General features: G+C 41.2%; 1 protein-coding gene across 1 annotated transcript in view; it reads left to right on the forward strand.

Annotated features, from left to right (window-relative positions):
• Positions 1 to 15578, forward strand: part of epha6 (eph receptor A6) — a 58763-nt gene extending 43185 nt beyond the window's left edge. Inside the window, exons 9-20 of the mRNA XM_071526743.1 lie at positions 5250 to 5374; positions 5819 to 5981; positions 7795 to 7900; positions 9879 to 9949; positions 11844 to 11969; positions 12996 to 13181; positions 13317 to 13378; positions 13483 to 13692; positions 14151 to 14300; positions 14471 to 14664; positions 14771 to 14920; positions 15464 to 15578. Coding sequence (XP_071382844.1) covers positions 5250 to 5374; positions 5819 to 5981; positions 7795 to 7900; positions 9879 to 9949; positions 11844 to 11969; positions 12996 to 13181; positions 13317 to 13378; positions 13483 to 13692; positions 14151 to 14300; positions 14471 to 14664; positions 14771 to 14920; positions 15464 to 15578 — 1658 coding nt within the window. The remainder of the gene's footprint in view (positions 1 to 5249; positions 5375 to 5818; positions 5982 to 7794; positions 7901 to 9878; positions 9950 to 11843; positions 11970 to 12995; positions 13182 to 13316; positions 13379 to 13482; positions 13693 to 14150; positions 14301 to 14470; positions 14665 to 14770; positions 14921 to 15463) is intronic.
• Positions 15579 to 15872: the final 294 nt, after the last annotated feature.

The raw sequence follows: 15872 nt of genomic DNA on the forward strand, positions 1-15872 counted from the left end.
ACCAAAGTGTCAAAACTGCATTTTTTTATATAACACATCTACTTGCAGAAGGATCAGCTTTGAAGCACATTATTCAAATCATTTGTTCAAATTAAATTGACTGTATGTATGCAGTTTTGGTGGAGATTTTTTTTTTTTTTTAAGGTGCTGTTTGTCGTTTCCTCTCTGTGGATCATTGAAGTATATATAATTTCTCAACTTATTTTAACATTGTGGCCATTTGTTTGACCAGTTGTTTTGAGGATTCGGGTAAACAGAGTCCTACTGTGTGCATAACGTTCCTCATGAGGCTTGAGTTCACCTCACACTAAAAAGTACCAGAAAAGTACAAATTCCTCTCCAGTTTTATTTCTTTTTTTATTTTCACAATTTTCAGTGAAAACAATAATGCATTTTGCTTCGGCATGTTAATCATCACGTTTCTATATTGAGAATCATGTATGGTTCTCACATGCATATTTTTGAATCCATGTGTGAACATTTTACAGTGTTGGTGTCCTGATTCAGACGATTTTCTTTCTTTTACTTCGCTCTCTTCTTCTTTTCTCCAATGGATTCTCTTCTGTTTTCATCTTCCTTGCTCTGGGAATAAGGCTGACTTCTATTTATATGCTCAGATGCTGGGGAGAAGAAACCTCGTGGGACTTCTTTACAGCTCTCCCTATGCTCTCTCTCACACTCTCTCTCTCTCTTTCTCCGTTGTCCTTTCTTTCTTTCTCTGTCTTTCGGAGTGTGTGTGGTTGACCGTTAGCCTATTTCTCCATGTTGCCATGTTATCTAGTGCTTATAGAAGGCACTTTTTTAATCTGTTGCTCTATGAGTTGTGATTAAACTGTAATGATCATCATTGTTCTCTCTGAGCCACTCAGCCATAACAGTATCTAACTAGTGGATTGATTTATCCCCTACACACACACACACACACACACACACACACACACACACACACACACACACCAGAGTCAGTAGTTCAGTCTCTAGAGATGCGGTCAAGGCTAATTAGTGTCAGATACCGGTCAAAGCCGCAGTAATGAGTTCACATCAGCATCTTTTTAGGTCTTTACATGCTTAACTGCATCTGGCTGGTAAGCACTATACCAGATTCCCCCTTTCTCATACTGTATGTTTCTATCCTGCTCTTAACCTGCTTTCATTCTCCCTCCCCACTGCTCTTCTCTCCCATCCTCATAATAATGTCTCCTCTTCCCTTGGTCCCATCAAGAAATCATGAGAGAGAGAACGAGAGAGAGAGCGAGAGAGAAAGCGAGAGAGAGAGATTTCAACCTGTCTCAGTCTCTCCTAATAACATGATAATACCTTATCTCCTAAGGCTAGAGGCTACACTTGAGCAAAATATAGAGGAATACTGTATGTTTAATTTATCCCCAAGCTACTTACTAACTATCAGGCTTGCGTACAGCATCATAGTCAACAGAGGTTTCACACAGCTTTTCTCTTCCTCTAATACATGACAGTTTTATGGAGAAACATTTACTACATTTATACATTTGACAGAGTAATTTGTAGTAGCCAATGAATAGGCCAAAATTAAAACTCTGTGACCTTCCTAACGCATTCTCACTAATGGTTCCTGTGTCTATCTGGTGAGAACGAAATGAGGCATGCAGTATTTCATCAGCCAGATTTTTTAGTCTATGTTGTCCAGTTCGGTTGCACTTTTTGTTTGTCTTTAATTTTCACTCTAGAGGTGAGATGTTGGTTAAGCACACACACACAAAAACAGAGATACATACACTGCCATTCATGCTGCACACCTTAATCCTCTCTAGTAATGTAATTCCCACAAACACCCTGTGATAGGATGATAGGACGTAATGTTGCTAACTTGCTCCCTCCCAAAATAATAGTAGTGGTAATGTGTTAACAGTAGTGATATGATGATATGACATGGTATTTTCCTGCACTGGTACACCAACTATTATGTTATAGCACACTTACAATAGGCACAACTGTCCTGGAACGTTTGAGAGATTTCAACCACGGCTATCATGACCATTGAGAATTGAATTTTCCAAAGACGATATCAAAGTAAGGCAGTACTGAAATTTGTTGATGTAGGGGGATATGAAAATTAGCTGGCTTGGTCGGACTGATGCCAAAGTGAAATTTTTCAAGTGAAACATTGCAAGTATCAATCTACCATGATTGCTTACTGTAAATTGATATTAACTGGGCATCATTCTCCTGCAGCTGTGTTTTATTCCAGCAAACACATTCAAGTTAAAGATGCAATCTGAAATGTATTTAAACACCTAAATGTTGGTTATATTCATGCATGATCTCAATGTTTTTGCCTCAGATGGAATGCAAGTGCAAGTCAAAATGTAAGTCTATTTTACTGTGGTGTTCACAGATGTTACAAATGTAAACAATCAACAACAATTCTGGATAAATCCTGGATAAATAAATTACAGAATGAAAAAAGTTACTTTTGGCCTGATTTAGATTGCATATAGTTATGTGGGTCTTACATGGATTGAGATACGTACAATGCAGCTGTTCCTATTCAGACTTTGACTGTTCGATCTGCGCCCTGAGGACTTTGGGTGCACCTTTGCTTGCACACAGGTTTACTGAAAATTATTTGTCCTTGCTTCCTTTCCATGGGTACCGAGGGAAATTGAGCCATGGATATTTATCCTTTTCATGTCTCTCTGAGGCATTGTCTTTCAGTGTCATGCACCTTTAATTCAGTTTTGTTTAGGATGATAGTGTGAAAAGATTGAATTGGCAACATGCCCTTGGGACATCAATTGGATAGAAACATATAATAGACATCTGAAATGCTTTAGGCTATTCTACATTTTCCTCCTACAAGAAATCACTGAAATAATTTGTTTATAGCAAAATAAGTCTCCTATCGAGAGATGAGATTGCTACTCAACTAAACAACAGGATACTCTCTGATTGAATTGCACTGTAACTTTACACAGTGCTATGGCCATTTGTTATTGCCACTTCTGCATCACATACCAAATGAATGTTCAAGCAATGTTTTTGTTTCCTACTCCTGTGAATATGTCCTTGTGTGGTCTACATCCTGATGGTCGCAGGCATGTAATCGACAGCACCGATGACATTTGGAAAGTAACACGATAGAATCTGTCCTTGACTGCTTTGTTTCGCATCAGTGTTTTGCCAATATATATATATTTGTTGTTGCTCTTTGCCAATAAGAGCTGCAGCAGGCAGCCAGACTCAGAGGCTTGAGATATCCCCACAACAACCCCAGGCACCCTGTTCAGCTGATGCACCACCTGTCACCAGGATGGAAAGGGCACATGTTACCTGGAGTGACACGGGGAGCGCCAGCTGTGCGATCTGGCTTTGCAAATCATCGTTCAATTGAAACCACAGCTGAATGATCGAGGTCCTATCTGTGCACTAATGCTGGATGCATAGGGTGCCTGCTAAACTCAACACATGATTTATTGATTTCTTTAAATGATTTCTTGACACCCTGGTAGTGCTGCCTCCTTTGATGATCCTTTAAAAACTCTATGGAACTTTAAATGGCAGGACACAGCTTGTCTGCTTCATTGTAGAGAGTTGTCAGATTGCTTTAAATACTATTCCAGTTATAGAGAGAGTAGAGTCAATTAATTTCTAATTCTTTTCCTTTAGGTTTCTGTGACTCAGCAGTTCATGTCCTATTTGATGTAGTTGGCATTTAGTACACAGATTTATTGTTTTGCCTCATGAAACAGATGGGACATATTGCAGGGTTTCAGGTGCGTAAAGAAATGTGCATACAAATAGACTTAAGTTAGAGTCAGAATCTGTGCATCGTAATGTGAAGGTGGACACGTCTTGAATTACATAACCATCATCTCAAGTGTGCATGTTGCAGGAGTCCACGTCTGAATCCAGCGCTATGTGAACACCTCTCCTCTCTGCTCTTTTTCTTTTAATACCAGTTGAAATGGTTGAGCTGCTAGACTGTACAGTGTCATGTCTAGGCAGAAGTGCTGCTAGAAATTATTGGCTTCCTGACAAGATGTGAAAGTTCGCCCCCTCACCCCGGTGTGTCCAACTTAATACAGTGGCATGTCGCCTCTCTGAAGGGCCCCATCCGGTGTCCGGCCCCCTGTGTGTCGTAGGGCATCTGCTTCTCTGAGCCGGAGGAGAGTTTAAGACATCGATCCGGGCTTGAATTAGCATTTCAAGAGAGATCTCCCTAACAGCAAGGTCTAGTACAGAGGGACTGGGTCTATTATTTTGCCGAATCACATTCTGCTCAAGCCGAAGCATTCTGAATAATTGATGGTAAATATTTGAATTGCAGGTGGTTTCCTGTCTGCTCAGCAGCCTTGTGTAGAATATTCTCCCAAATGTGGCAATAATGCAGTCTCAGGGTAAACAGTTGCTGTGGGTCCAATGGTTTTGGGTAACTGGCAGTTGACTCTCTGTGGCAGGATGATAAAATGTTTCTCACAGACAGCACATCATACTGAAGCTGGACAGTGAAATGTCTGGGTCTTGACCCTTCTCTCCCTTTGGGTATTCCTGTGATTCTGAAATTGTTTCTCCTAAAACCTACCGTCAGGTCCTTTTTCAGAACTGGTACCTCAGGTGGTCAGCTGTACCCTGGAGTATGGCGATGTTATATATGTGACATGAGGCTCCTCTTTCCTCTTGCTACATGAGAGTGACACCCGGCATTGCTGTTTTGTTTTTCAGTTTAGAGATGTATGTCTGAATTCCTTTATTCAGGCTTGAAATCTTTCTTCTGATGGCTGAAGACACTTCTGTAATGCGTTTTTCAGTGGTGTCTCGGTGAACTCAGGCTTGAGTTCACTTCAGTGGATAGAGCAATAAATGGCTGGAAGCACTCATCTCTTCAGTCCCCGGGGCTTCTTGGTCAGGTGACGCTGGGCTTGCTCAGGCCTTCTTCAGACTTGGCATTTTTCTTGCCAGGTTTTCTCCCCATCTTCAAAACTGAAAAAAAAGGAATATTCATCTTTATATTTTAAGGTTTTCTCTTGGGGACGTGCACAGTCAAGTAAGCTGCATTGTTGTTTTTTTTTTAAGGCTATAGAGAATATTCAAAATTGTATCGATAAACAAGTCCAAGGTCTGACATGACACAGAGAACACATATTTTTGTTGTTGCCTCAAAAGCTACAAAACTCCTGCTTGCACCATTCTAGCACTTATGAATTATTGACTACAAATCTTGACAGGTGTGTAATGACTGCTGACTCTGCCCTCTTTGACTCCATCCTCAGGTCCAGCCCTAGTGGGTGTAGTGAGAAAGGACTGGGCCTCTTACAACAGCATCGCCCTCTCCTGGTCTGAGGTGGAACAGCCGCCTTCACACATACTGGACTATGAGGTCAAATACTATGAGAAGGTATTCACTCTCATCATATGTGTAATTTATAATGAATATAGTGATTTTATCTCCGTTTAGGGGCCTTTGATATTTTTCTAAGACATTGATTGTGCATTACATGGGTTCACTGCTTAGTAGTGATAGTGATGCAGTGTAGTGCTACTCTACTTTATTGATCCCACAGTGGGAAATTCTTTTATTGCTGAAACACACCACAGGTAATGCAATGCGCAGAACAAAGCAAGTGTAAGTCATCCATAATTCATTGTTATCCCAGCTCCTCTGTTAATCTCTCAGTGTTCATTAAATAGGTTCTGGTTTGATCTGCCTCGGTGGTTTGTAACATGGAAATGATGTGTTTCGTTCTCATGTGCTCTGGTATGGAGTCATTTGTCTGTCCTGGTGTATTACAATGTACCGTTTGTTGTTATGATCTTTGATGATCTGTCTCTACTTTTCCAGGAACAAGAGCAGCTGAGCTACTCATCAACGCGGACCAAATCCCCCAGTGTGGTGGTCACAGGCCTCAGACCCTCCACTGTCTATGTCTTCCACGTGCGCGCTCGCACTGCTGCTGGCTACACGGCATACAGCCCCAACTTTGAGTTTGCTACTGAAGAGGAGGGTACGGCTGTGGGGGAAGGGGCATGCATGGGATGTGTAGTTTGGCTTGTGTGCATTGTGTGTACAGTATATATGCCTGTGTTGTCAGGATGAGTGCTGCTGATTTTCTGCACTCTATTTGGAAATTAGATTTGTGTCGAAATTACAATGGGCGGGGAGTTTTTGTTCCAAAACAGGTTATGGCGAGAAAGGGAGTTTTGAAAGCCATATCTCAGCTCAAATCTCAGTGCCTGGTGAAGTCATCGCTGAGTCATTGGTATTGATATAGTATTGTCATTTTGTGCTATGGGCCAGTAAATTTTTACTCATTGCCCCTTAAGGCATTAACACAGCATTTACTTTAGATGTTTATAGGTTCTGTAAGGCTATTCTGAGTCCACTAAATCCTTCGATGAATGTTCTTTTATGTACAGGTCGTATTTTTCCTTATTCCTTCGACCCACACTCACAGCTTCATCTCACATGCATTTTTTTTCCTGAAGACATCGTCTTTTTGATATTTCTTGTATTTATTTGCTTGACTAAGACAGGAAAGATAGGGAGACAGAGGGGGGCTAACATGCGACAAAAGTCCTAGGCCAGGTTCAAACCAAGAAGTGCAAACATTTATTTCTATTTTAATAGAAAATAGTGTTTAGTGTAAAGTTTCATTGCAATGTGCAAGGCAATTGACGAGTGGCTTGTTGAGTTGAGTAGAAAAGAGAAACTCATTTTTTGATAAACTTATCAAAAAAAACTTAATAAACTGTCAATGCTAATAGGCAGAAGTTCAGAATAGCCTAAATCATTTTAGATTTTATATAAGACATGAAAAGAAGAAAAGTCCATGGCCCAATTTTCTACCGTACCAATGGGAATGGAAAAGAAATCAAGGTTTTGGATAAACAAAAGCGAGGGTGCAGACAAAATCCTCAGTGCACACATTAACAGGAACAACTCCAACATGTGTATCTCAAACTGTGTAAGACCTGCATAAATTTATGCAGTCTGAATTACTCCCTAAATGCAGAACTGTCCACCAGCAGCAATTTCAAGAATTCACAGTTTGTTCCGTATATGTTCAAAAGTGGTTGTGTTGTTAATACATGCTAATAAGGAAAACGTGAATGAGCATGCACCTAACAATGTTTAGGATTTATCACTGAAACGGCAGATAGAGTGTACTGTATGAATGTTTCCCCTTGTATTGTCAAGGTTGATAAATGTGGAGAAATGTTTTGGTTCAGCTGCATTTTAAATGCAAGAATTTACAAGCAGCGCAGGAACGGATTGACAAATGAGGACAGTTCTTTGAATCTATTTACTGTCTTCCATGAATTGCCAAAGGAGCAGCTTCATGAGCAGCTTTGTGTTGTGCATCACAAAGTAAGGTGTCAATTCTAACTCTGGGAGAGAGCTGTTAATGTTAACAAGTATTGATTGGACAGTCCTCTGTTTAAGCAATATCACACAAGAGGGAGTGCTGCTATACTGTGTATCAGCACGGCTGTATATACACTGTTGCTTGATATTGCTTTTATACAACAGTTATATTAACAAAGCTATTCATCAAGTAATGGTAATTTGAGACTATGATTTTTTTATTTGTCCCTCGGGATTCCACCACCAAGTGTTGCCAAGCAACACATAGACTGTTTATATTAGAACACCATAAAGCACGTCCCGTAAAAATGTCCCAGTGCTCTTATACTGTATATCAGCACTCATGGAATGCCTCCTGTCCAATCAGATTACCTGACCAGAACTAACTGTTGTATAATATAGAAATATCATACGGGAATTCCTCTCCTTTCCTGTGTTCTCGCTCTCCTCAGATCCTGACATGGCTGATCAGGGTCAGGTGCTGGTGGTTGTCACAGCATCTGTGGGAGGCTTCTCCCTGTTGGTCATCCTTACCCTCTTCCTCCTCATCACTGGACGGTAAGATAACCCCCCACACACACACACAAACACACACACACACACACACACACACACACATACAGTATACTCATAATCTGCCTTGCCTCCCTCCTCATAATCTTCAGGGTGGCCCGCTGCAATCACAAGTCTGTTAATGGGCCCTCTTATTTTCCAGCTGGTTGAGACACTTTTCTGCCTAATTACCCTGCATGTACCAGCAGTTTCCTCTGTTCCACTGGCTTCCATCGGCTAGCTCAGACTGTCATTTCCAGTCTGCCTCTGAATCTAAGAGTTGTGTCATTTGTGGCACATTAGAATATCTTACAGTAATGATCCAGTAGTCAGGCCACATCAAAGCTATTACTTCATGCATGTGTGTTTTAGCCTGCTTAGGTGCCAGATGGAGCCACATAGGACAATGCAGTGTGTCAGGAAGATTAAAGTATTTTAACGTCAATTTATGCTACCTGCTGAGATTTATTTATAACTACTATTGACCAAGGTCTTTTGTGCTCCAGCTATGCTTATTAACCACTGAAATCTCCATTCTGCACTTCATAAAATGGTTTTGATAGAACTGGCTTGGTGCAAGAGTCTATGATTATAGCAATTTGATGTTTTAATCTGTGTTGTATTTGTGTAAGTATTGTATTTATGCTGAATAGACCTCTGAGCTCCACTACCATGACATTTTCTACTTACTTTCTCCTGTATGGCATTTATATTGTGGATGCAAATTGTTCTTGTTGCTGAAGATATGGGTGCTTTAATGTTACTTCAATGTTACTTACCACCTCCTCCCCTCTCAAGAGACTGAGCCTTAAAAGCCTTGAATATGAGGGGCTGTGAGAAATAGAATAAAAGAGGGAAAATGGAAGGAAATATAAAGGGCTACATAAAGGCAAGAACTAAAACTGCTGTAAAAGAATCAGTAACTGAAAAGAAGAAATAGGGCTCCTCTATGTTTCAAGCACAGTAGTTGTCTTGCAAACCAAAAGGATAATGTGGCATTACAGGCATAAAGCTAATGGCACTGTGTGGGAAATGCGTGTTGAAAGCCAGACATCTCTGCGATTCTTACAAATGGAGCAGGCAGTTTTGCCTCTCAGAATGAAAGTTCACTGTTGCACCTTTTGTGTAGTAGATTAGTAAATTTGTTACATGCCATACTTTGTGTTCTGCTAATGTTATTTATTAAAGCAGTGTTCCACTTAGTTTAAACATGGGAGTTATTTGACACTTATCACTCGCCATGAAAACCAGAATATAAACTACTCACCAAGAGCGGATGCAGCTGGGACGAGTTTGTAGTGTTTGAATGAGGCCATGAAAATAGCCAGAAAGCTTACATTTAACAAGTTTGTGAACATATTCAACAACAGATCCTGCTTTTAAGACAATAAAGCAATCCTTGGTCTGTTGTCATTTTGCATTTCTATTCTTGGTTTACACTAAAATTAGTATTTAAAAATAAAAGTAGATCTGGTCTCCAAACGGGAACTATCCCTAAATGGTATCCCTCTGGTATGGCATGTTCTCTTCTATCAATAAAAATGCTATTTGGCGAAATTATATTCTAAAACACTGGACCAACAGTCCATTAAACATCACAGTAGTGGGATCTGTTGTTGGATCTGTTCACCAACGTGTTAAATGTAAGTTTTCAGGCTATTTTCGTGGCCTCATTCAAATGAATGGGAAGTAAAAATCCAAACGCTACAAACTCGTCCCAGCTGCATCCGGTCAAGTCAAGTTTATTTATATAGCCCTTTGTCACAAGCATGTCTCAGAGGACTTTTACTTTATCCGGTCTTGGTGAGTAGTTTATATTCTGGTTTTCATGGTGGTCAAGTGCCAAATAACCTCAATGTTAAAACCAAGTGGAGATCAGTAAAGAAAAGGATGCTTGGTCCCAGATGTATGGGGTGGGGGTTTCATGTGGTGTTGAAATACAAGTTGACTTTTATTCTTTGGCCAACTGCTTCACCTGTCCCAGGTGTCAGGGCTACATCAAAGCCAGGATGAAGTCGGAGGAGAAGAGGCGGACTCGCTTCCACAGTGGACACGGTAATGTACACACTGTCTCTTTGCTTCTGAATGTGAGCATGGATCTTCCCACTGGAAGGCATGCATGCACCTAAACTAAACTAACACCTGGGCAGTAGTGAGCCAGCATGAATCCTTCTGTCTCATCAAGGACACAATTATAAACTGTAGCTATAATGTAACTATAACTATTTGAAAGACTGATCAGTTCCCAAAAGTTGCCTGAGTTGCCTCAATGCACCTATCAACATGGGCAGAATTTATGTTCTTTCCTACTTGTTTGGGTTAGAGAGTTTTTTCCCCCTTTTTTTTTTTTTTTACAAAAGAGCATGGGCAGTCCACCCACCTTTTAAAATTTTTTGTTAATTTCCTCATGGGGGACTATGGATTGGTCCGACTGTCCATCACACACACACTAATGATTGGAAATTGGGGCATAATGCATCTCACCACTGTGTTCTGTCATTTTCAAAATTAAACTGATTGGCCCAAGGGGGGTGCAGCGTCTTTCATGTGTTTGCCCTTGCGTCACACACCATATCCTCTACTGTACACCACTTATCGGATTTTGACATTTTGTTCCGTTTTCACAATTACAATGATTGCCCCAAGTGTGGTGCTGCAATTACAGGTCAAAACAAAGTGACATATTTGTTATTGATTGGCCCAGAGGGGGACTGCAGCATTCTTTGGGGGACAAAATGTTGTGTTGTTATTTATTGAGAAAGTTGGAAAGCAGAGACGGAGACACAGAGAGAACGCTCTGGCAGGATTCGATCTAAGGCCAGCAGGGACAGACATGTGGCTCCAGAGGCGGCAAACCAAACCATTCCGCCATCTCTGGCCACGATTTAGAGAGTTTTGATTGATCCAACACTTAAGCACAAGGGCATTAAAAAAAAAAACAACAACAAAGTAACATTCTATCATACCAATACCCTCCCACACACACACACACACACGCGCACACACACATGCACATTTACTCTCTTCATTCAGGCAGAAAGTTGTACATGCCAGACTGGCCTTGTGTTCCTTTCCCTGCACAGACAGACCCTTTCTTTGTGTGTGTGTGTGTGTGTATGTGTGTATTCTATTATTTTCTGTTCTATTCTTCTTGTTTGCCAGCAGACTCAACAAACTGGTATAAAAAAAGAGCCTGGTTCTGTCATAGAGCAGAGCTTGGACACCCTGGAGGCAGAGGTAGAGGGTAGAGTCCAAACTGGAGTCTATCAGAGACAATGCCTTTAACTCCCTACGATGAGCTGACACAGCTACAGAGTTCCTTTAGTCCCCAACTCATCTCCCTGAGGTGTACCAAGGAGCGCTTCAAGTTTTCATTTGTGCCAGCCACCATCCAGTTACACAATGCTTACTGCAGCAACAGCCCCAGCCTCAGCCATATAGGAGGGAAGCTAAAGCCTGGGTGCCTGCACTGTCTTTATGCTCTGCTTTTTTGCTGTTTTCTCTATTTTCTTCTCCTGTGACCTGTATATATTCCTGTACACATTTCACTACATCAGTACATATGTTACTTCCATCTGTAAATTTGATCTTATAATATGAATAGCCAACATTGCACATTTGCTCTCCCTGCATATATGCTGTTAAGTCATAGGTCTTTTAACTGCAAATATATGTAAATCTGCCAATAGTCAACATATTGAGAGTTCTTTCACGCAAACAGGAATTCTCTATTAGTTTGATAAATATGCTACAATGACCCAATTTCCCCATGGGGATCATTTAAGTTTCACCTTCTCTCCTCTCCTCTCCTCTCCTCTCCTCTCCTCTCCTCTCCTCTTCTCTTCTCTTCTCTTCTCTTCTCTTCTCTTCTCTCCTCTCCTCTCCTCTCCTCTCCTCTTCTCTTCTCTTCTCTTCCAAAAAAGTTTATGTATTGTCTCTTCTCTTCCAGTTCCGTTCTCGGGGATAAAGACCTATGTGGACCCAGACACTTACGAAGACCCGACTCAGGCTGTCCAGGAGTTCACCAAGGAGATAAACCCCTCATGCATACGCATCGAGAGGGTGATTGGTGCAGGTAAAATCAAAACACACATAAAAGGCTATTCAATGCACGTTGAAGTGCATGTCCTATCACTGTAGTCTTGGTGTTATTTCCTCAATTCATACTTAGGATTACATAGGCAAGTTATAAAGATATCCCAGTGACAATTTATCACAATGCTCCTTCCAGTCTAGCGCCTGTGACGGAGTGAGGTGATCGCATTTTTATGCTGAGCAATAGTTTTATTGTATAAGAAATGTTATGCAGCATAAAGTTCTAGTTTTAAATTTTACAACCCCAGACACAAGGGATCTTAAAGGAGCATGATTTTAAAGTTATTTATTGTGGCCTAGAGGAACAGTAGAGGAGTATTAAAACATTTGAAAGCCAATGCTGCTCATTGTGAATAATAATGTTCATTGATTCATTAAATTGAACAGATTGTCTCTGCTATTTAGCCTATGAATAATTATGAAGGCACTTTACATTTGTCTAGTTTCAGTAACATGACTTCCACCTGGTGGAGGCAGGGTGCACTTGCCTCTTTATACAATGGCAGGAGAAGTTAGGGAACCACAGCACAATGTCATTGCACATCTGAAATCATTTTTTGTTCTAACTTCAAGTGTAATTGATTTACTAACCTGAACCCTGCAAGATTTGAGGCCACAGTCTTTGTTTCATCAGATATTTTTCTTGGAGAGTTTTATTGGATTAGAATTCCAAAAAATCAATTGTACTGTACTAAGAACATAAAACAACTTAATACTGGAAGACTACAATATTGATGAGTACAGAGGGATAATATAATATAATCCCTCCATGAGACTTTAAACCATGCACAGTATTTATTCACAGTATATTTAACACTACTTGGAATATGTTTTGTGATATATGAGAGATTATGCACGTAATAAATTGGCTTAATTTTTCAATGTTTGATTCTACAATATGAGATATTTGACAAGGTGAAGAGACAGGGCAGAAATGAAAGTGTGTGTGTGTGTGTGTGTGCGTGTGTGTGTGCGTGTGTTGTACATGCATGTGTGTATCTTGCAGGTGAATTTGGAGAGGTGTGCAGCGGTCGCTTGCGTATCCCGGGGAAGACTGACATCGCTGTGGCAATAAAGACTCTTAAAGGCGGCTACATGGAGCAGCAGAGGCGAGACTTCCTGCGTGAGGCATCAATCATGGGACAGTTCAACAACCCCAACATCATTAGGCTCGAGGGAGTGGTCACTAAGAGTAAGCTCTGTATGTGTGTGTTGCGTGTGTGTGTGTGTGTTCGTGCAGGTTTTCTTCTCTACCTCTTCATTCTCCTCATCTGTCTCTATTGTCTCTTTTTCTGTTCCTCACTTTAATCATGCCTTTATTTTTCAGGCAGACCAGTAATGATAGTGGTGGAGTACATGGAGAATGGAGCGCTCGACTCTTTCCTCCGGGTGAGAGGCGTATTTACAGATTTGCGTCATGTATAACTTCTGTCCTGAGAAGATGCACTCTTCTTTACATCACATCTGTCCTCTCTGTCTCACTAACGCTCCAGACACATGATGGACAGTTCACAGTGATCCAGCTGGTCGGCATGCTGCGTGGCATCGCAGTGGGCATGACCTACCTGTCAGATATGGGCTACATTCACAGAGACCTAGCCGCTCGCAACATCTTGGTGGATGAAAGCTTGGTCTGTAAGGTGTCTGATTTTGGCATGTCCAGAGTTCTCGAAGATGATCCTGAAGCGGCATATACCACTACAGTGAGTGTGGGTGTAATCGTTCCTCCACAGGGTGTTGCAATCTTACATAACCAAGATTGGTCCCACTGAGCAATTTTATGTTCATTAGCCGTTTTAAAGATGTCTAAATGGTTCTAAACGTCTAGGCTAAAATGAGGCTACATAGGGTTTAAAAGTGAAGTAGAGTAGTTGTCTATGTCTTAGACTACATCTTCTGGGGTAGATAAAAATAAAGTATTGTCTTGTACTTCTTCGGTGCACATTTTGATATTTACAGCTGTTAATGTATTGTTTAAATATATAATAATGCATTTACTGCTTGGACTTAAACTGGGCTATATACAGCCAAAAAGATCCTGGGCTATATGAGAGGTAAAGCAGAGAAGTGAGGTTGAAATGACATCTAGTGCTCAGTTGGGTAGTTTTCAATACAGAACATATCTTTCACAGCCATGTCCTGTGTTGCTGTTTTGTGTCAGGGAGGAAAGATACCAATTCGCTGGACAGCACCAGAGGCCATTGCTTATGGCAAGTTTTCTTCAGCAAGCGACACTTGGAGCTACGGCATTGTCATGTGGGAAGTGATGTCGTATGGCGAGAGGCCCTACTGGGAGATGTCCAATCAAGATGTGAGCTTGCAGATGATGTTGAATTCCAGAATCCAACATTGATACAGTGTATTTTCAGTCTTGTATAAGGAGAAAACCTCCTAAAAATCAGCCCAGTATTTTTTCCATTTTTGGATACCACATGAAAACCATGTTGGTGTATGATTTCTGCTTATGCGTGTTTATCTCAGGTAATTTTGTCCATTGAGGAGGGCTACCGTCTCCCGGCACCGATGGGCTGTCCTGTGGCGCTACACCAGCTGATGTTGCACTGCTGGCAGAAGGAGCGTGGCCAGCGCCCGCACTTCAGTGACATCCTCACTTTCCTGGACAAGCTCATACGCAACCCCAGTAGCCTGCTCACTCTGGTGAACGATGTACAGAGGTTAGATTAAGTATAGATTCACAACTGTGCTGAAGTGTACATATGATATGATATACTACCTATAGGACCCAGCAGCATGTTAACCTATCTTTTTCTATTGTCTTAGTTTCCCTGAATCCCCAGACGACATGCCAGACTACCCTCTTTTCATCTCTATCGGCGATTGGCTGGACTCCATCAAAATGAGCCAATACAAGAACAACTTCCTGGCAGCAGGCTACACAACACTGGACTCTATTTCAACCATGAGTATAGAGTGAGTCAAGTCAAATGTTTTTGAGTGCAGTTATCATAGGAAATAGATATATATTAGTATATCTATTAGATAGATATTACTAGATAGATATTAGTGATACGAAACAGGACAGACAAACAAAGCCTGTCAAAATGTAACAATATTGATTAGATGATATGCTTTGGAAAGGTTTGGATTAGAAATATCTATGTGCAGCCTTGTTTTAAATGGCAAAACAGACTGTGTAATAGACCACAGCACTTATACTTTGGCTCATCACCTCTTTCACCCTTGCACTGATCATAGAGCTGATACGCTCTGACACTCTGAATTGACCTTTTTCACTCTGACTGGAGAGTGGTGTTGAGTCATTACATCCTACGGAGCTAAATTGTTCAAAGTATCAAATTCTCCCATACAGATGTCCTTGTTGAAGGTCGGAGTGAATTGGATGACTTAGGATTCATGGCATGTTTGTCTTGACATACTGTAGGTCTACCGCTCCAATCAAACTCTTGAATTAAAGCCTTTTTAAATCTTTCCCTCCCCTCCTCTACCCTGCAGTGACATCAGGCGTATCGGGGTGTGTCTGATCGGTCACCAGAGGAGAATCATCAGCAGCATACAATCGCTCCGCCTGCAGTTTCACCATATCCAACAGAATGGCTTCCAAGTCTGAGTCCGTTGCACAAAGACAGATTGGGTGTAAACACCAAGCTGGATACGAACCAGATTTCCTTGGCATTGACATTCAACTAATTGCACCGAACACCAGACTGTTAGGTGTAGCAGATAACACACGCTGCTCATGCTAAGAGAGGGCAGTCCGCTAGACCGAGTGAGGTCTAGCTAATACACACTCATCATCCTATGGACCATGGTCAATAAAGTCTCCACAACAACCAACCTCTGTCAGCTTCGGCCAAATGTGGTCTCTCTATCTCAGCAAATACTAGTATTCACTTGAATTTAG

Source organism: Centroberyx affinis, unplaced genomic scaffold (assembly GCF_046629955.1).
Source record: "Centroberyx affinis isolate AG114_WGS23_722 - 3 ecotype Tasmania unplaced genomic scaffold, CSIRO-AGI_Caff_v1 ptg001450l_1, whole genome shotgun sequence".
Classification (NCBI taxonomy): Eukaryota; Metazoa; Chordata; class Actinopteri; order Beryciformes; family Berycidae; genus Centroberyx; species Centroberyx affinis.